Raw genomic sequence first — 19,929 nt, 5'->3', positions numbered from 1 at the left:
CTGTTTTTACTCTTTGAGCTAATACCCAATCAGTTAATTCTCGCTGTAATGTCCAGCACGGCCGGCACACTCCTCGAGGGGGATGTCCGTTTCTGCAATGGGTCCACCACTTTTCCTTACAAACTAAACAGATGAAACAAACAAATGGATAGCAATTTCCCCCACAACTAATATCGGTGCATGTTACACCCACATCTTTGTTATAAATGTTTCCTTGCTCATTAAATTTAAGTGCCTTAGACAGGTGTTTAATTACAAAAGTTCTATTTTGGTTGCTCTTGCTCATTAAACTCTGAAATTTTAATGTCCATTATTATTGCCGTGGTCTCTTGGACAATTTAACCTTCAAGTCTCCCGCAGGACTAGTGACCGTCCACTCTCTATTGCTCACTGGTCCTTTAATACGGCTGGCATGAGTCCATCCCTTCTCAGCGGTTCGGATAGCTGTGTTGGTGGTCAAAAGCACCAGGTACGGTCCTTCCCAGCGAGGTTGTAGAGTGGTCTCTTTCCACGTTTTTATGAGAACCCAATCCCCTGGCTTGACCTGATGTAATGTAATATCAAGAGGAGGTCTCTGGGTTAGTTGCCCTTTTCTCCAAAGTTCCTGGCAATACTGCATCAGTTTATGAATATACGTGTGAGTAATTTTATCTGAGATTCCCGGGTGGTTCATAGGGATTCCTGCATCATAGGGCATTCCATATAACATTTCAAAGGGAGATATTCCTATGTCAGCTCTGGGTTGGGCTCTAATATTCAACAATGCTAAAGGAATACATTTAATCCATGAGAGTTTAGTCTCAAGCATCAATTTTGTTAATTGTTTCTTAAGTTCTCCATTCATTCGTTCTACTAGACCTGAGCTTTGTGGATGCCACGGAGTGTGTTCTTCCCATCTTATTCCCAGGGCTTCCACCAGATTTTTTATGATCTTAGATGTAAAATGTGGTCCTTGATCCGAATCAATAACTTCGGTTATTCCATATCTGGGGATTATATGTTCTAATAAAACCTTTGTTACTGTCTGTGCGGTGGCCCTGGTGGTTGGGAAGGCTTCTAAGAAATGTGTAAGATGGTCTACAATGACTAGAATATATTTATACCTCCCTACTTTGGGGAGTTCTGTAAAATCGATTTGAACTTTAGAAAATGGTCTCACTGCTAAGGGTCTTCCCCCCATTGGCATTTGTCTCCGTACAGCTCTATTAACTTTTAGGCAAGTGGGGCATCCCTGAGTACTATATTTTGCCAGATCATGTAGTCCTATACACATATATTTAGCCGCAAAATGGTCTATTAGGGCTTGGCTACCCCAATGTGTCTGTTTATGTAGATTGTCTAGAATCTGAAAAGCTATTGACTTTGGTAATACTTTTCTTCCATCAGGTAAATGCCAGTTCCCTTCTTTATTTTTAGTGCACCCCATTTGAGCAAGTTTCTGTTCCTCTTTTGGGGTGAGTACAAAAATTTTCAATTTGGGTACTGAGGGCCCCATTCCCTTTTCCTTTAACACTAGTTCTCGTAATGCTGCCTGCTTAGCTTCCTGATCTGCCGCATTATTTCCCCTTGTTTTGTAATCTACCCCCTTTTGGTGTCCTTTTAGGTGTACTACAGCTAGCTTTACAGGTCCTCGCAAAGCAACTAAAACTGCTTTTATTAACTCCTGATGAATCAAATCTTTCCCTTGTGAGTTGATTAATCCCCTTTCTTCCCAGATTTTTCCGAAAGTATGTATTACCCCATAACTATATTTAGAGTCCGTGTAAATTGTCCCAACCTTTCCCTTTAATCTCTTTAGAGCTCGTAGGACAGCATATAGTTCACAAGCTTGTGCTGACCAAGAACTGTTCAGTGGTCCTGATTCTAGAATCTCCAATGTCTTCCCATCTATAACCGCGTATCCTGATTTTCTTTTCCCTTCAATCACTCTGGAAGAACCATCTACGAAGATTCTCTCCCCATCGTCTAATTCTTCTTCCTCCAGGTCGGGTCTAATCTTTGTCTGTTCTTCAATGGTCTGAAGACAATTATGTGTTAGTTCTGACTCTTCAGACCCTCCATATAAAAATTGGGCAGGGTTTTGGAGGCTCGTTGTTTCTAAAGTTAAATTCGGAGCTTCCAATAAAATTCCCTCATATTTAAGTAGATGGGAGTCTGATATCCATTTCTCAGCTTTCTGCTGCAACACACCCCGGATGTTATGAGGGGACAACACTTTAATGCAGCTATTAAAGGTGATTTTTCTGGCCTCCTCTACTAATAAGGCACATCCTACGATCACTTGCAAACAGGTAGGCCATCCTCTGCTTACGGGATCTAATAACTTTGACAAATAGCCTACCGGCTTCTTCTTCCCAGCCCATTCTTGGGTCAGGACCCCATATGCTGTGCCATCACTCACATTTATAAATAAATAGAAAGGCCGATTCAGATCCGGCAGACTTAAAACTGGGGCGTTTATCAGATCTTCTCGTAATGCCTGAAGGTTCTCCTCATCTTGCTGAGTCCAAGTAATTAAACCCCCGAGAGTCAATTTATGATATAAAAATTTAACTTTACTGCTGTAGTTTTCGATCCATTGCCGACAATATCCCATTAGGCCTAGGATTTGTCTAATTTGCCTTTTATTTTTAAGAGGTGGTAATGACAAGATTCCTTTTATGCGTTCGGGGTCTATTTTCTTTTCTCCTTTGTTGATGTAATGTCCTAAATATCGTACTTCTTCTTCTACAAATTGTAGTTTGATCTTTGATACTTTGAGACCTTTTAATCCCAAGAAATTAAGGAGTTTGATACTTTCTCTTCTGACCTGTTCTTCCTCTTTCCCCGCAATCAATAAGTCATCTACATATTGAATAAGAGTAATACCTGAAGCAGGCTTGTATTCCTGCAAAATGTGTTCTAGTGCTTGTCCAAATAAATTGGGGGACTCGGTAAAGCCCTGAGGTAAAACCGTCCACCTCAGTTGTTGTTTTCTCCCAGTATCAGGATCCTCCCATTCAAATGCAAAGTAATCCCTGCATGTTTCATCTAAGGGACAGGCCCAAAATGCATCCTTTAAATCAATCACACTATACCATAGATTTTCAGGGCCTAATTTATTTAGCAACGTATAGGGGTTGGCCACTACGGGAAACCAAGAAATAGTTCTTTTATTTATTTCCCGCAAATCGTGTACTAATCGATACGTCCCGTTAGGCTTCTTTACCGGCAAGATGGGAGTATTAAATGGGGACATGCAAGGTTCTAATAGTCCTTGATTTATAAGTCTCTCTATTTCTGGTTTTAATCCCTTCCTTCCTTCTAGTGAAATAGGATATTGTTTGATTTTAATTGGAAGTTCCGGATTTTTAATTTTTACCGTAAAAGGGGGTATCTCTAGTCACCCTACAGTCTCCGGGGTATACCAAACCTCAGGGGTAATCATCTCTTCATCTTCTACTCTAAGGGGACAAAGCTTTATTTTTATTTCTTTATTCTCCACTTCCAAGTTTATTCCTAATTCAGTTATTAAATCCCGACCTAATAAATTAAACTCCGCTTCAGGTACTACTAAAAGATTCCCTAACCCCATCTTAAATTTAGTTTCTACCTCTACATCTTTAACAATTCCAACTTTAAAGGGTTCTCCCTTAGCTCCTACAACCAGGGCTGTCTCTCTGGATAGTTTACATCCAGAGGGCAATTTTTGTACGGTAGATCTCTCAGCCCCCGAGTCTACCAAAAATTCTATTTCTTCGCGGTGGGGACCCACTTTTAGTTTTATCAAGGGCTCATGATGTTTCTGGGTCCCCAACAAATACAAATAGAGCCCCTGACATCCCTAATCTTCCTTGAACATTTTTTCATCCTGCACCTTAATCCTGCAATTTCTTTTAAGGTGTCCCTTCCTCCCACAATAAAAACAATTCCTTTTTTCTCTTCTTTCTTCCACTCCTTTATTTCCCTCCCGGTTTGGGGGCTTCCCCCGAAATGGCCGTCTTTCCTGTTTATCCAATTCTCTACTTTCCCTGACTGCCGCAACCATCATCCTAACTTGTCTCTTATGACTCTCATCCTCCCTCCTGACATAAACTTTCTGCGCCTCTCTAAGAAGTTCATCTAATCCTCTGTCTTGCCAGTTTTCAATTTTCTCTAATTTCTTACGTATGTCGTCCCAGGCCTTAGCAACAAACTGGGTCTTTAATAAAGCCTGACCTAACTGAGTGTCTGGATCCAAACCAGAATACATTTGCAAGTTTTTACGCTATCTTTCCAGCCACTCATTGGGAGATTCTTCCTTCTTTTGTCTCTCATTAAAGGCCCTATTGATATTCTGGCCCCTAGGAACCGCTTCCTTAATTCCTTGAATAATTATAGTGCGCAAATCCTGCATATGCGTCCTATGATCTCCGTTCTGGTGGTCCCATTGAGGCCTCTGCAGGGGCCATTTTATGTCTGCCTGGGGTCCTTGTGCATGTTGAGCGTCCCAAATGCGCATCCCTGCAGTCCTTATCATATTCTTCTCTTCAGTGGTAAACAATATATTTAAGATGGACTGCAGTTCATCCCAAGTATAGATATTAGGTCCTAAAAATTGATCCACTCGCTCAGCGACCCCCAGAGGATCTTCTAAAATCTTTCCCATTTCCTTTTTAAAATCTCTCACATCCCCCGAACTGAGAGGTACTGAAATAAATCCCATCTGTGGATTAGGACCTCCCATGGGCACTTCTCTTAACGGAAACAAGTTTTGTTGCCGCACACGGCTCCTAGTTCTGGGTCCCTGATTCTGGCTTTCTTCCTGCCCATTTGGTCTTTCTTGTAGACCCCGATCTCCCTGATTATTTAACTCCGGCTCCGGCTGTGGCAGTGGGGGAGCCATTGGTTGCAGTGGGATATACGGTGGGGGTCTTACAGGAAGATCCTCTTCCTGTCGGGGTTTTTGTTTTTTACTTTCCGGGTCTATTTCTGATAATTTAAAAATTGAGACTCCCGGTCCTCCTGGGCGTGTAACCCAGACTGCTGCATACTCACTCTCCTCTTGATTGAATGGGGTTTTAGTATTTACCCAAATATTTAATTTTTGTTGCATCCAATCCTCAGTAGAACCGAACTTTGGCCACCATACTGCCTCATCAATTTGTTTTCCTCCCCAAACTTTTACACAATAATAGATCATCTTGGCCTTATCTTTATTCCCAGTCCCAGGATAATGCTTCCACATCTCCAACATAAATCCCAATGCGGAGTCCCTGGGTACTGGAGAACGCTTCATGGGTGAAGGGGGCTTGCTTCTCCCTTGTCCCATCTTCCGGAGTGCCTTCTCTCGATCGTGTGTGCGCTTCACTCGCTTCACTCGCTTCCCCTGGTTCGTGACCCACGTCCTCGCGGACAATGGGAAATGCACTACTGAGGGTCCGCACTCGCTTGGGGAATCCGGCTGCCAGTTCCCCTCTCAAACACACAATCCACAATCGCCACACTCCGGGAACCCGACCCCGACCGAACGGAAACCCCTGCCAAACAGGCAGTAACTTACGCATCCGCGTCCCGCGTCTTCGTCCGGACTTTTGTGCACAAAATTTAAGGGGTCGACCGGTCCTTCCTTGCCTCCCTGTTTTAATTTAGGTTCGTCGGTGGAAGTAGGGCAAGCAACAGAAGCCGGGGCCGCCGATTACAGCAGGGCGCCTCCCCAAACCTCAATAGCTCACCAATATTCCCATCCGAGTCACGGCACCAATTGTTATAGATTTCAATGATTAACAAGAGTCAAATTAGCAGCTAATTAACAAATTTTATTAATCATAGCAGCAAAACAAGGAGGCAATGCAGCGCTGGGCGACAGGGGGTTCTCCGTCCCGCCAACTGCCGCGCATACTGAGGTTCCAGTCGGTCTTTTTAAGATGTTTACGAGCCTTTTGCGCATGCTTCGGGGTTGTTGTTGGAACATCTTGCTTCACTTCTGTTCTTCTTGGTTCCTGGAAAGTCCCACACCTGGTCTGTACGAAAACAACCCGACCACAACTTGCGAAAAGCTTTCCACATTAGCTTGCGAAGGAAAAGAGAGCAAAAAAAAGAAAAAAAAAAACAAAAAAACAACTAACCACATCCTGATTAACTGACAAACATCATCCCAGTTAATCCCAGTTAATGAACAAACATAATTCATAATAGCCCTCAGCAGACATTCTGGCCAGGAGGGTTGTGAGGGCACCCAGCACATCAGAGAACCCACACAACAGCAATTCCATCCTTGGGGACAGGTGGGCACTTTGACTATGTCAGGTGACACAGCTCCGGCTCTTGGAGCAATCCTGGGATGGGGCATCCACTTCTCTGGAAAAACTGTTGCAGTTTTGTGCCACTCTCATTGTAAAATATTTTCTCCTAACAAATCCAAATCCACTCTTGTTCACTATAAAGATATTGATCCTTGTTCTGTCACTGCAAGATTTGGTAGAAAATAATTTTGACCAGTGTTTCCATTTTCATAGACCATGGAGAGGACCCAAAAATCTCCCAGGATGGGGTCTGGAGGCCTCATCACATAAGCAGGAGGCAGAGGCTGAGGGCTCTGGGCTGTGATGCTGCATGGCCCTGCCAGAGGCAACTTGTGCAGCCCTTTGGCCATGGCTGCTGTCCCTGGGCCTGAGGCCAGCAGGGGACAAGTGACCCTGGCAGCCCTGGGGCCTCATTGCCTCCTTGTCCCTGCTCAGCAGCCTGGCAGGGGCCGCCCCATGGTGCTGCCCTTGGCATTGCACATCCCCACGTGCCAGTGCCCCGGGAAGAGCCCTGAGCAATGAGGGAGGAACAGCATCTGCCTTGCCAGGGGCTGGGGCTCAGCCCTTGGCCCTTGGCATTCCTGAAACACATCCAGCTTTGCTCAGCACCAGAGACACCTTTCCCTTGCTTGTCCCCAGCTGTCATCAGGGCCTCCTGTGTTCTGCTCTGCCTGGAATCTGGGGACGCTTTCTCACTCGTGTCTCTCATTTCAACTACAAGAAACTTCAGTGTTTCCATCTGACTTTGAACTCTTTAGAAGGTTTTTAAAGCACACTCTGAGGGACTGAGTGTGATGCAAAGAGCCCCAAAGGCCCGAGAGGGTGATGAAAGTGCTGGTGCTGTGTCTGTGCTGCTGAGCTGGGCCGGGCTCCTGGCCCAGAGGCAGCTCCTGGCAAGGGCAGCGCTGCAGAAAGACAGCTCTGGCCAGGAGCAGCTCCTGAGCACAGCCCAGCAGGGCTGGGGCCCTGCCAGGGCAGCTCAGGGACACGAGCAGGCCCAGACAGAGCTCCCAGGGGCTCAGCACTGGCAGGGGCTGTGCGATGTCCCAGAGGGGGCTGTGTCACAGCGGCACCTCTGTGGCTGTGTCCTGGAGCCCCAGAGCAGCTGGGATGTCAGAAAGGGGCCGTGTGACAGCTCCGAGTGGGTTGTGTGAGGTCACAGATGGGGCTGTGACATCACAGAGTTTGTTGTGTGAGGTCACAGAGCAGCTACAGCATCATAGAGGGGATTCGGTGACATTAGAAATCAGGGTGTGACATCAGAGTGTGGCTGTATGACATCACAATGTGGGCTGGGTGATATCACTTAGTAGGTTGTGACATCACAGACATTACTATGACATCAGAGGTTGAATGTATGTCATCATAGAGAGGGTTGTGACATCACAGAGCAGGTTGTGACATCACAGAGTTGCTGGATGACATCACAAAGCCACTACAGTTTCGACTGTGAAATCACTGGTTGGTTGTGAGACATCACAGAACAGGCTGTGAGGCCACATGGCAGTGATGTGACATCATACAGCAGACTGTGACATCACAGAGTAGCTGTGTGACATCACAGTGTTCCCTGTGACATCACAGAGAAGAGTGTGTGATGTCAGAGAGAAGGCTGTGACATCAGAGTGGGTTCTGCCACCTCAGAGGGGCTGTGGCATCACAGAATGGCTGTGGGACATTGCAAGGGCAGTGGGGTCTGGCACAGGGGGACAGGGACCTCCCCGGCAGCATCCCCGTGTCCCCCAGGGCCAGAGCCTGGGCCAGGGCTCCTTCACCCTGTCACCAATGAGGGCTTGAGAGCACTTAAAAAATCCCCAGCAAGGGAGCAGCAAAAACCAGATTTAATATTAAGCACCAGCAGCACAAAGTTCCTTGGCAAGAGTCACTCTGCTCCTGACTGGACACTTCAGGCACAGCAAGGAAACGAAGCAACAACAAAACCAAACAAAATCCAGGCAACTAAACCAGAAATGAACCCAGAACTGTCCGTGTGTGTGTGTGTGTGTGTGTGTGTGTGTGTGTGTGTGTGTGTGTGTGTGTGACAAGAGGACAGTGAGGGCAAGAATAAAATGAATACAGCCTAAAAGCTTTGCAGAGCTCAAACGTAACAGGACTTGACTTATACCTCAACCTTAACTGATAGCACAAATGTCACAATTTAGCAAAAGAGCTGTATTTACTATATTTAACCTAACTTATAACCTATGACTTTTTGATTTTACAGAGCGATAATCCTTAACAATATTCAACTTATCTTATAACTTATATTAAAATTAACCTAGCAAAGAGCAAGACTAGGCAGCATTGAACTTAGTTTATACCTGGTGACTTACCCTCACTCACAGGCCTGACTGACTCAGATCTCCAAGGCACCCCAGCCCCTCCGAGAGCAGCATTTCTGCCACATTTGCCAGGGCACAGCGCTGGTGTGTGCACACAGGCACAAAGAGGCAGTGCAAGGCAGCTGTGAGAAATTGCCCTGCAGGGCAGGGAAATGCTCCCTGCGGATGCTTTGGCATCTCCCCAGCGGGCGAAGGGCTGAGCCTGGAGGAGTGCGGGGATGGGCCCAGGCTCCGTCGTTGTTCGGGGATGCCCCGAGTGCAGCAAACGGGAGAGTTCCCGGCTCGCAGAGGCCCCACTCCGAGGGAGGTGGCTGGCCCAGGAGAGCTGCAAGGGGCTCCTTTTGGAGCGCTGTTTGTAGGGCCCCAAGAGAGGGGCTTCAGGCACAGCAATGTTTCATCCTGGCCGCACTTGGCATCAACAGCTTTCTTTGCAAGGCTGAGAACAGGGATGTTGTGCCACGGAGGGAACAGAAACAGTTCCCAGGGCTGCTCCTGAAGCAAGCAGGAGCTGGTTGGCAGCAGCAGTGCCTGGGAGCAGACAGTGTTTCTGATGAGCTGCACAGGAGCTGAGCCCAGGGGCTGTTGGCCAAGGCCCAGGCCCAAGGAGCATTTCTCAGCTGGCAGGGCGGCCTGAGAAGGGGAGGGGGGAATGCACCAGCACAGGGCCCCATGGAACCAAGGGACATCTGTGACATTGTGGGGCACCATGGAATAAACAAAGCATTGTGACACTGTGGGGCCTCATGGAACAGTGAGACCATTGTAGTCCCCACAGAACCAAGAGGACCATTGGGATACTGTGGGGCCTCGTGAAACCAAGAGGCCTTTGTGACACCGCAGGGCTACACGGAACCAAAGGTCCATTGGGATATTGAGGGGCCTCCTGTAATCAGTGGTCCATGGTGACACTGTGGAGACAAAGGAGACCTTTGTGACACTGCAAATCGCCAAGGTCCATTGTGACATTTCAGGCCTCATGGAACAGAGGAGCCACGTGACATTGAGGGGCCTGTGGGACCACAGAGACCATTGTGACATTGCAAGGCCACATGGAATCGCTGGGACCATTGTGACACTGCAGGGCCTGATGGATCCTGAGGCCATTGTGACAGCTCCATGGAATCAAGAGTCCACTGTGACACTGCAGGTCTTCTTATAATCAGTGCTCCACTATGACACTGCTGGATCCCATGGAATCACAGCACCATTATGACACTGCAGGGCCCCACTGAAGGAAGGGTCCATTGTGACTCTATGGGGCCCCATAAAATCAAGGGAACACAGAACGGGTCTGGCTGCTTTGGCCTCCCAGGGGCCACCTGACTGGTCCAACTGACCTTGACATGTTGAGGGTCTCTTCTCATCTGCTACTGAAACACTGGGGAAGGCACTGTGAGTTCCTTCCTGTGGGAAAGAACTGTCCTGCTTCTCCAGGCATCCATGGCCAAAATTTGGATTCCACCTCCAACATTCCCTTGATCCAAAGACTGCTCCCAGACAAATTCTGCCATTACTGACAAGTCGGGCTGGCCTTGGCCTCCTGATGTCCAGCTCTCACCTGCTTTCCAAACCCTGGGCCTCTGTGCTTTCCTTCCTATGGAAAAGAATTGTCCATCTCAGCCAGGTGCCCATGACCAAAATTGGGATTCCACCTCCAACGTTGCCTGTTGTGAGAGACTGGAGGAGATTTTGGCTGGAAACATTTTGTGTTTCAAAGGGGAGGAAGGGGCAGGTCCAGCCTTGTCCAGCCCTGTAACCCCAGCACTGCACTTCCCTGGAACCCCAATCCCCCCAGAGCCTCTATCCCAGCCCAGCACTGTCTGCCAGTCCCTGGCACACCAAAGGCAATGCTCCACACTCACCTCTGGAACCCTCAGCCCAGCTCCTGAGTGACCAAATGATCGGAAATCCTACCTGGGGAATGGGCCCAGGAAGACCAAGGGGTATTTAAGGCTGACCACAAGGCAAGCACACATCTTGACCCTACCTCCTCTTGGGATTTCTCTCTGAACACTGCTGGAATCCAGGAGTTGGTAGATGTGTGTATACTTCTCTGTATCTTCTTTGTCTTTCTCTCTTTTTGTGTCTTCTTTTTCTATTTCTGTCCTCTTGCAAATTTGGATTAACTTAAAATTGAATGGGTTTATAGTTTGTGAGGTTGAATGGGCCAAATTAATGCTTTGAGAAATGTTTTTTTGTTGATTGAATGTCATATTAAACCATTTGTCAAACTTTCTCTGATTTACCAATAAAGACTGTTTTCTGGTTTTGACCTCTTGAAGATCTCTTTGTTGAGGGTTAGGTGGGAATTTTTACCCATTATGTGCTGGGAAACCTAACTACCGGTACTTAGGGGTGCTCACAAAGGACAAAGAGTGGCCGGGCTCAGGGTGGTGGGGGAAGGGGACAGAAAAAGGAGGGTGGGGACAGTTTTTAGCTGGCTTTTTCCTCGGCTTCGGGGAAGAAGGACGTTCGTGCGCTGGGTCGCGGAGCTGCTTCTTCTCCTTCTCCCCTCTTGGTTGGTGGCCTCGCACTCCCTGTCCTGCCAGGCATCACCGTGGAGCTGCTGATACACCTCATCCACCAGCCCAGGATCTCAGTTCATCCCTGCTGATCCGGCTGTTTCCTCGGAGCCCTGCAGGAGCACCGGGACTGACTGCCCGAGGGGTTTGTGAAAACAAAGCCTCTCCTCCATCCCGTCGCAGCCGAGAAAGCTGTCCCGGGGTCCCTGGTTCTGTTTTCTTGTTATTGCTGTAGTTATTGTTTGTTTGTTTACCTGGTTATACTAGTAAAGAACTGTTATTCCTATCCCCAGATCTCTGCCTGAAAGGCCGCTTGATTTCGAAATTATAATAATTTGGAGGGAGGGGGTCTACATTCTTTCATCCCAAGGGAGGCTCCTGCTCTCCCTAGCAGACACCTGTCTTCTAGAACCAAGACACTCTTATAAATATTTCTCCAGTGCATCCAACTCAGAGGACACAAACAATTGTAATTCCTTTTAAATCTCCTTGAGAGAGTTGTTTGGGGGATGGGGCTCAGGCCTTGTCTGTCCTGCTTGGCACAGCCCAGGCAGGGCTTTCACAGCCCCATTCCACACTCCATTTCCCACCTGGAGCCGCTGGTGCCTCTGAGTTCTGCTTCCCCAGCCCCAGGGACGCTCTCCTTGTCTGCCCATTCCCCCACAGTCTCTGGGCAGGGATGGCCTCAGTGGGGGCTGCTGACATCCTCAGCAACTTGGAGGCTGCTGCTGCTGCTGCCTTTTACTTCTCCAGAGGCTTGTTCAGCCTTCAGCTCTTCAGGTCAGGAATTCAGTGCCCCAGGGCTCACTCACATTCTGAACACCTTAACAAGAAAAACGTCTGGGAATAACTTGATTCAAGTTTCCAAATCGGATGGGGATTGCCATGGCACCCAAACCCAGCAGTGGGGTCAGTGCAGTGTCCATGGCAACAGCCCCTTGCAATGGCCCAGTGTTGCTATATTTTATATATTAGTAAAGGCCTGTATGCACAAACCAGCCTTTGAAATAAGTCGTGATATTAAGGGCTAAAGTCCTTGAAACCTTCATGCAGAAGAGAGAGTAAAGTAAAACAATGTTCTTGTGTACCAAGACAAGAATGTAAACTTCTGTGTGTTAACCAATAGTAGCTCACTCTGCCCACAAACCCTGTAGAACCCTATAAAAGTGTGCTGAAAATAGAAATAAACTGGTGTTCACGATTACTTCTGTGAAGACTGGTGAATTGCTCGGGGGTCCTTCAACAGCCCAGGGCAGGTTGGGATGATAATCCACCCTCACAGCTGGCCCAGGGCAGCTCTGCAGTGCCCTTCCCCACAGCCTGTCTGCACAGAAACACTTCCAGGGCTCTCTGCATTTCCCTTCCCTCACTCTTGGCTCACTCACACACCTCCCAACAACCCACTTGGTGCTTTCAGCTGCAAGGAGTTCAAAGCTTGTCTGTCCTTCAGCAGCTGCTCTAATTCTGCCTTCAGCCAAATCTGGATTTGTGTTCATTGTAGAACTTCCTGTGTGTCTGAAACATTCCTTGCATGGTTCTGCCTTGGGGAAGGGGAAGCTCCTTGGTGGCACCTTGGGCTTGGCACACACTTGAGGAGGGTGTCTGTTTTCCATGGGGAAACTCAGGAGTTTTAGATTGCTAAAATCAAAGAAGGAAAACCTCTCTTTGCCTGACTGCAGCCAGTTGTGTGAGCAAAGCAGGTCTCAGGGGAGTGAGGAGAGACAGGATGGGGCTGGGGAATGTGGAGCAAGGTTGTCCACACTGGGTCAGACCTCAAGACACAGCTTCTCTGACCTGGCCAGACGTTCTTAGGAGAGACCCTGGACCAATATCCATCACTGAATGCTGCAATCCCCTCTGCTCCAAAGAGAACAGTAAAAAAAAGGACACCTTTTAAAATAGGAACACATATTTCTTAGAAGCTCTTTGAACTATTTCTCCATAACTATTGTAGGAAACTTTCTGAAGAGCTGCACCACAGCAGAGGGAAATCAAGGCAGAGCCATGGTTTGTTAGGACTTGCTTGATCCTAATGAGCCCCATGGTGCATTTGGAGCTGAGCCCTTGAACCTCAGGGCCTGAGAGGAGATTGCACAAACCTTTCCAAGAGTCCAAGTCAGAAGAAAACCCAAAGTGTCTCGAGCCATTAATGGGTCCCACTGAGGTCCATCCCCAACACAGGCTCCCCATGGACTTCTTGGAGGAGAAAATTAGAGGCCAAGATTGCATAAAAACCTCTCAGACTCAGTGTGGAAAGGAAAATCCAAAGTAGGTGAAAAAATCCTGAGTATCTCAAAGTATTGATGAGCCCCACTGAGTGTCAATGCAAAGCTCCCAAGGGACTCCTTAGAGCAGATAATTGGGGCCATGATTGCACAAACTTCTCAGAGACTCAGTGTGGGAAGGAAAAAGGAAAGTGCCTTAAGAACCTGAAGTACCTTGAAGCATTAATGAGCCCCACTGAGTGTTGTTACTGACAAAGCCTCTCAATGGACTAATTACAGCAGATAATTGGAGATCATGATTGCACAAACCTCTCAGAGACTCCAAGGCAAAAGCAAAAGTGCTTTGAAAAAGCTGCAGTCCCTGGGAGCATGAAGGAGCCCCCCAGGGCCATTCCTGAGCAAGGCTCCCCAGGGACTCCTTCCAGCAGATCCCTGAGGCCACTGGCATGTGGGCTAGGGGGGATGCTGAGGGCAGGCCAAGGGGGTGACTGTGGCCAGCCTTGCTGGGGCTGTGCCAGGAGGCCCCAGTGCCTCAGGACAAGGTGTCTCCTCACAGCCCTTGCTGGCACAGAGGCTGCTGTGGCCCAGGGCACCAAGACTTGGCTTCTCTTTGTCCCCACCTGTCATCAGTGCCTCCTGTTCTCTGCTCTGCCTGGAGCCTGGGGACACTTTCTCAGTCACATCCCTCAGTGGGACCCATTAAAGGTAAAAGAAACTTTGGAGTTGGATTCTGACTTGGAGTTCTTGAGAGGTTTCTTCCCCTCCCTCTCAGGGACTGATGTTCAGGGCCTCAGCACAAAGCCCCAAGTGGCTCATTAAAGTCCTGCTGCTGTGTCTGTGCTGCTGAGCTGGGCCAGACTCCTGGCACAGAGGATGATCCTGAAATCTAGGAAAAGCTTCAAAACCACATTTCTCTTGCTGAGGAGCTCTTCTCCCAGCCCAGCAGGACTGGGGCACTGCCTGCAGCCACCCTGGGCACAGCCCAGAGGCACAGAGAGCTTCAATCAGTCAGGGCTGGGAAGGTGCTGAGAAGTGCCTGGGGCACAATCCCTCCCAGCCCTTGACACAGGAAGCCTCTGGCTGCAGAACAATGCAGCTGCAGCTCCTGGAGCCATCTCCTAAAGCTGGAACATGCCAGTGCCTACAGACCCTGTGAGTACAACTCTGAGTATTTGTGGTGTAGGGGAAGTGAATGCTCATGAAGCTCTGACATGCTGAGGGCTTCTGATCAGTCATAGAATATTTCCAAGACAAGGATTTTGATAAAAATGAGGACATTTCCTAAGACTTTGTATTCAGTTTCCTACCATCGGAGAAAGGCAGGGAGGTGGGGGACAAATAATAAAGGTATTATGAATTTTGACAAGTGCCTGAGACATCCAAACTGTTACTTTTAGTGATCAATAGGCTCATGGGATATTCACAATATGCATTCAGCCACTCTGCCCATGGACAGCACCAGCATCACCTTTGCTGGACCCATCAGGCTTAGTCTGAGCTGTCCTTTCTGCAAGCTGCAAACAGAACCTGCCCCCAGCCAGAGCCCTGCAAAGAGGCAGGGTTCTGTCAGGCCAAGGAGAGTGCACAGAGATTTGGAGTGTGTGTGGGTTCTGGCAGGGAGAGATCAGCCACAGGGAAACACCTGCAGGAGGAAAATCTCCAGGAAGCAGAGAAAAACTCAGGGAAGGAGAGTAAACACATGCCCAGCAATCCTGTGGCAGAGAGAGTTTAGAGATGTCCATAGGAGCCCCTGCAGTGCAGCCCCTCCCTCTGAACAAGCCCCTCCCTTCTGTCCCCCCAGCTGTAAGAGATGGTCGGAAGATTCTCTCACCTGTCTCACAACCATCTGAAGGACAGAGACTGAGACCCTGAATGTCACAAGGGACTTGGTTTAGGGGTTCTGGCCTGGTTGAGGTGGATGTTTGCCAAGTGATTGTTTGCAGGTGTGCTTGCTGTGCTACCACGGTACACTGCCCTTGCTCCGGCTGGCGAGTAGAGACTTGTACCCCACACCTGCCCCCTGAGCAATGGGCCTCTTCACCATGGTCATCAATCTCCTCTGGTTTTGGCCTTGTGCCCCTCGCTTTGTAAAAGACTCTAAAATCACACCCCAAACTTACTTTCCTTTGAGATCTCCCCAACAGACAGAAGACTCTGTGTGGTTGGACATTGGTAGCTATAATCCCCTTACTCTCTTTTCCTTATGCTTTGCTTTCTCCTCTTTTCTCTCTATCGCATATTAGTGCTGATGAGCACTCAATAAAGTGTGTTTTGCTGTTTAAGTCCCTGGTTTGCTGATAATCTTTTGTACTCTAAGACCGACTAAAAGAACCACATCACATATCCCACCTTGCGGATTGTGACACCAGCCCAGCTTCTGCCCTCAGGGCCGGACTCCCAGGTGTGAAGCCCCTCCAGTGCAGGCAGATCTGCAGCCCCTCCATGTCCTTCATAAATTGGGGGCTCAAAAATGGACACAGCAGTTGAGATGAAGCTCAATCAGTGCCATGCACAGGGGAAGAATCCCTGGCCTGGTCCTGCTGGCCACACTGTTCCTGATCCAGGCCAGGTGCCATTGGCCTCCTTGGCCACCTGGGCTCACTGATGGCTCATGCCCAGCCTGCTGTCCATCAGTGCCCCAGGTCCCTTTCTGCCTGCCTGCTGTCCAGCCACTCTGTCCCCAGCCTGGAGCACTGCAGGGGTTGTTGTGGCCAAAGTGCAGGACCCAGCACTTGAACTTGTTAAACCTCACCTTGTTGGGTTTGGCGCCTGGATCCAGCCTGTCCAGGTCCCTGTGCAGAGCCCTCCTACCCTGCAGCACATCAACACTCCCAGCCAACTTGGTGTCACCACAGTTCCATGGGGCCCTAGAGTGTCACAATGGTCTCCATGGTTCCATGAGGCCTCCCATCCATCCATCTTTGGATTATACTGGGAGTGACTGGACTCATACTGGGAGTATCTGAGAGTGACTGGCAACATACATTGCACATCATCCCCCATACTGGGGGTGACTGGGAGCAACTGGGATCATGCTGGGGGAAAATAGCATCATACTGGGACTGACTGGGTTGATCTAGCCAGAGGCAACTGGGACCATCCCGAGCTCCGCCGCTCGGCAGCGCGGCCGCTGGCTCTGAGCCGCTGCTGTCGCGTTGCAAGGAGCGGACGCCTGCGGATGCTCGGCCCGGGGAGGTCGGGGAGCGCTCGGGGGCCATTCCTGGCCCCGGGCCGAGCGCTGACCGCCGCGTCTCGCCCCCAGGGAATGCGCACAAGGGCCCGAAGGAGCGGTACCGAGTGGGTTCGTTGCTGGGGCGTGGCGGATTCGGCAGCGTCTTCGCAGCCACGAAGCTCTCGGACGGTGCCCCGGTGAGCAGCGGGGCCGGCTGCGGGCGGAGAAGGAGGAGTTGGATGGGGCGGAGGAGAAGGCGGGGCCGCTGCGGGCGGGCATCGAGCTCAACCTTCTGCTGCCCCTTGCTCGCGGGTGGCCATCAAATGCGTGCCGCGGGATCGCATCCGGCGCTGGGGCGAGCTGGTGAGTGAGCGGGGCCAGCGGCAGAAGCCGGGGCGTGCCGGGCAGGGATGAGCCGGGGCCCGGCAGGGTGGGAGCCGCCGGGAGCCCTGCGGGGAGAGCGGGCGTGGGGGGAGCGGGGCGTGCAGAGCATCCCGGGCTGGCTGAGGGCTCCCCGAGCCCTGGCACAGGCTCAGCCCCAGTGACAGCACCGTGCTTCTCCCCCAGCCTGACGGTACACGTGCGCCCCTGGAGATTGTGCTGATGGACAGGGTGTCCTCTGGGTGTGCTGCAGTGATTCAGCTCCTCGAGTGGCTTGAGCTGCCCGACAGCTTCTTGTTGGTGCTGGAGCGTCCGCAGCGGTGCCAGGACCTCTCGCATTTGCTGGCAGAGCGGAGGTTCCTGCCGGAGGAGGAGGCGCGGGGGCTGTTTTGCCAGGTGCTGGAGGCCGTGCAGCATTGCACCAGCTGCAGGGTCCTGCACAGGGACATCAAGCCCGAAAACATCCTGCTGGACCTGGCCACAGGGCAGCTGAAACTGATTGACTTTGGCTGTGGCACCTTCCTCCAAGACACAGCCTACACCCGATTTGCAGGTGAGCCCTTGCAGGGGATGCTCCTGGGCATCTCTTGGCCCAGCGTGGGTGTGGCACCGGGGCTACCCCCTGTTGCTGCAGGGATGGGATTAATACTTGAGCCAAGTTGATTTGGGTAGGGATTGTGAGAGGGGCCAGCTCCCGGCCCTGCTGACAGCCTTCAGCACCCACTATGCCCTGGGCTTGGGCTGGGGCAGGCAGCCTGACAAAAACCCCCATGGGGGTAGCAGAGATGGGAGTGTCTGACCCTGTTTGGTGTGCCAGCGAGGAAGGGCTTGAACTCCTCTGCTCCCCACATTTGCCCTGGCTTATTAACAATTTTTTGGAGGCCATGCAGGCAGGGAGGAGAGTGGGTTTTCTCTACCACTGGGTGGATTTTCCATTTGTGGGTCATGGTTGGGCCTCCCCAGTGCTTCTGCTGCCCTCTTCCAGCAGCAGTGGCTTCATTTGCAAGCCCAGGTTTGTACACAAGTGCCAGGTGCTGGTGAGAGGGCAGCAGGTCACCCCATGTGCCTCTGGGGCAGCCCCCACATGCCCAGGGATGCTGGGGTGAGTCTCTGGGAGCAGCAGCATCCCCCTGATGAGCTCTGTCTGTGTTCCACAGGAACCCTGTCCTACAGCCCACCAGAGTGGTTCTACCAGCGGTGCTACCACGGCCAGGCAGCAACCATCTGGTCCCTGGGGCTCCTGCTGTACCAGCTGGTGACAGGGAAGCACCCATTCAGGAAGGGCCAGCAGATCGTCTGGGGGCAGATCATCTTCCCACGACGGCTCTCCCAAGGTGGATCCTCATCTCTGCGCACGGGGGGAACACCAGTGTTGGGAGACAGCAGTGGGCTCATGAGCATCCCCCTCTGGCAACTGCTGAGGAGGTGGCACATGTCCTGCTCTCCTGCAAACAGGGAATCCATGGGGAAGTTTAGGCCCAGCTCTGGGCACACCCAGGATGGCCTGGGCACAGGAACGGGGGTCAACTTCTCCAAGTGACCGGTGATTCCTGGTTTCTCTCTTCAGAGTGCCAAGATGTAATTAAGAGGTGTTTGTCCATGCAACCCTTGGACAGGCCATCCTTAGAAGATCTCTGCCAAGATCCTTGGATTCAGGGTGTTCATCTGCCCTAGAAGATGCGAGAGATCTATGTGCACAGTTGGATCCAGGGGCCTGGCAGGTAACAACTCCACCCATCTCTTGGCAATCAGTGGCAGAGCAAAGCAGACTGTTTTTGTCCTGCCTGTAGCTCTGAGCAGGGGTCATCAGAAGGGAACATGCAGCTCTTGGGCTGGAGCTGAGCTGGAGACCTGGTGTGGCAAGCACTGGTGGCCACCATCCCCCCTGGTTTTGCTTCTCTCGTTTACTGATGGCTGGGGCCCTGGGCAGAGCACTGACAGCCTGGTCTGGCCCCTAGGGAAGGAGAAGGAGCCCCTGGAGAAGCTGTACCAGGTGGGGCTGCTGCGGGAGACACCAAGGACAACCGCAAGGATGACAATGTCTTCATCCACGTGGCCAGCTGAAGATGATCAACTTTGATTCTGGCACCTTCTTCAAAGACTTGCTCCACGCCCAATTTGCAGGTGAGTCCACAGCCAGGGGATGCTCCCAGATCTGGGTATGGCACAGTCTGGCCGACTCCCCCCTTTGCTGAGGTTGATGCAACCAATTCTTCAGTCGGCTGCCAGTCTGCTTTGTGTCTCTGGGCAGCTGCTGAGGGGCTGGATCTGCCGTGGCTGGCTGCAGGCTGGGCACATGTCCTGCCCTCCTGCTCTGCTCCCAAAGGCAGCAGTGATGGGCAGCTTTGGGCCCAGCTCTGAGCACGGCCAGCATGGCCTGGGCACCGTGGGTAGCTGGGACAAGGGGACAGGAGCCTTGAGCTGACGGGCGGTTTCTGGTTTCTCTCCTTGCAGCCGGGCTCTGTGGATGCTGAGGCTGCTCTGGGCTCTGCCAGGGCTCTGCTGGGCTCAGCCCCAGGCACAGCTGGGCTCGCTCTGCCCTCACATTGTTCTGACAGCTTTGCATCAGACGAGCCCGTTCCCAGCACACCGCCTGAGCTTTCTGCTTTTGCAGGTGAGTGAGACTCTCGTGCAGGCCAAGAGATTGCAGTTAGGGACACACATCCAATTGGCAAGAAGCCAAACTCTCCCCAGTCCCAGCTGAATGCCTGGATCTGCACAGGATGATTTCTGTGTCCCACTCTTCCTTTCTTTTTGGCTGGAATTGTGCGATTGCACTTTCTTCCTCCTTTAGAATGCCACTGCTGTGTTCCTGAGGCAGTGCAGTCTGGAGCTGATGGATGAAGAATTGCCCTTCTGCAGTTCCAAACCAGGGCAAAAAGCTGTAAGTGGGACTTTGCATCTTTAAGAAACCTTGAAGGTTTGAAAGGGAATGTGCAGTTCATTCACAGGGTGAGAAGGAAGGGCATCTTGTAGAGAATTTGGGGTTTGACAGAGTTTAGATTCCCAGTGCTGCTTGGAGCT

General features: G+C 50.7%; 1 protein-coding gene across 1 annotated transcript; it reads left to right on the top strand.

The window, feature by feature from the left end:
* The first annotated feature begins 8,823 nt into the window (after positions 1 to 8,823).
* On the top strand, positions 8,824 to 18,445 carry LOC131590958 (serine/threonine-protein kinase pim-1-like). The gene is made up of 4 exons (XM_058861378.1): positions 8,824 to 8,956; positions 16,615 to 16,721; positions 17,092 to 17,458; positions 18,063 to 18,445. Exons 1-4 carry the CDS (start codon positions 8,824 to 8,826, stop codon positions 18,443 to 18,445), a joined length of 990 nt encoding a protein of 329 aa, XP_058717361.1.
* The last annotated feature ends 1,484 nt before the right edge of the window (positions 18,446 to 19,929 follow it).

The sequence above is a fragment of the Poecile atricapillus genome, chromosome 36 (genome assembly GCF_030490865.1).
Source record: "Poecile atricapillus isolate bPoeAtr1 chromosome 36, bPoeAtr1.hap1, whole genome shotgun sequence".
Lineage (NCBI taxonomy): Eukaryota > Metazoa > Chordata > Aves > Passeriformes > Paridae > Poecile > Poecile atricapillus.
This window is presented reverse-complemented; position numbering and strand designations above follow the sequence as displayed.

Excerpts from the sequence above, each read along its gene's own strand:
- LOC131590958 (XM_058861378.1), top strand. The coding sequence starts at position 8,824 with ATGGGCCCAGGCTCCGTCGTTGTTCGGGGATGCCCCGAGTGCAGCAAA. Across the intron at positions 16,722-17,091 it reads AGCTCTCGGACGGTGCCCCG|CCTGACGGTACACGTGCGCC; the intron begins GTGAGCAGCGGG and ends CTTCTCCCCCAG. Across the intron at positions 17,459-18,062 it reads AGCCTACACCCGATTTGCAG|GAACCCTGTCCTACAGCCCA; the intron begins GTGAGCCCTTGC and ends TGTGTTCCACAG.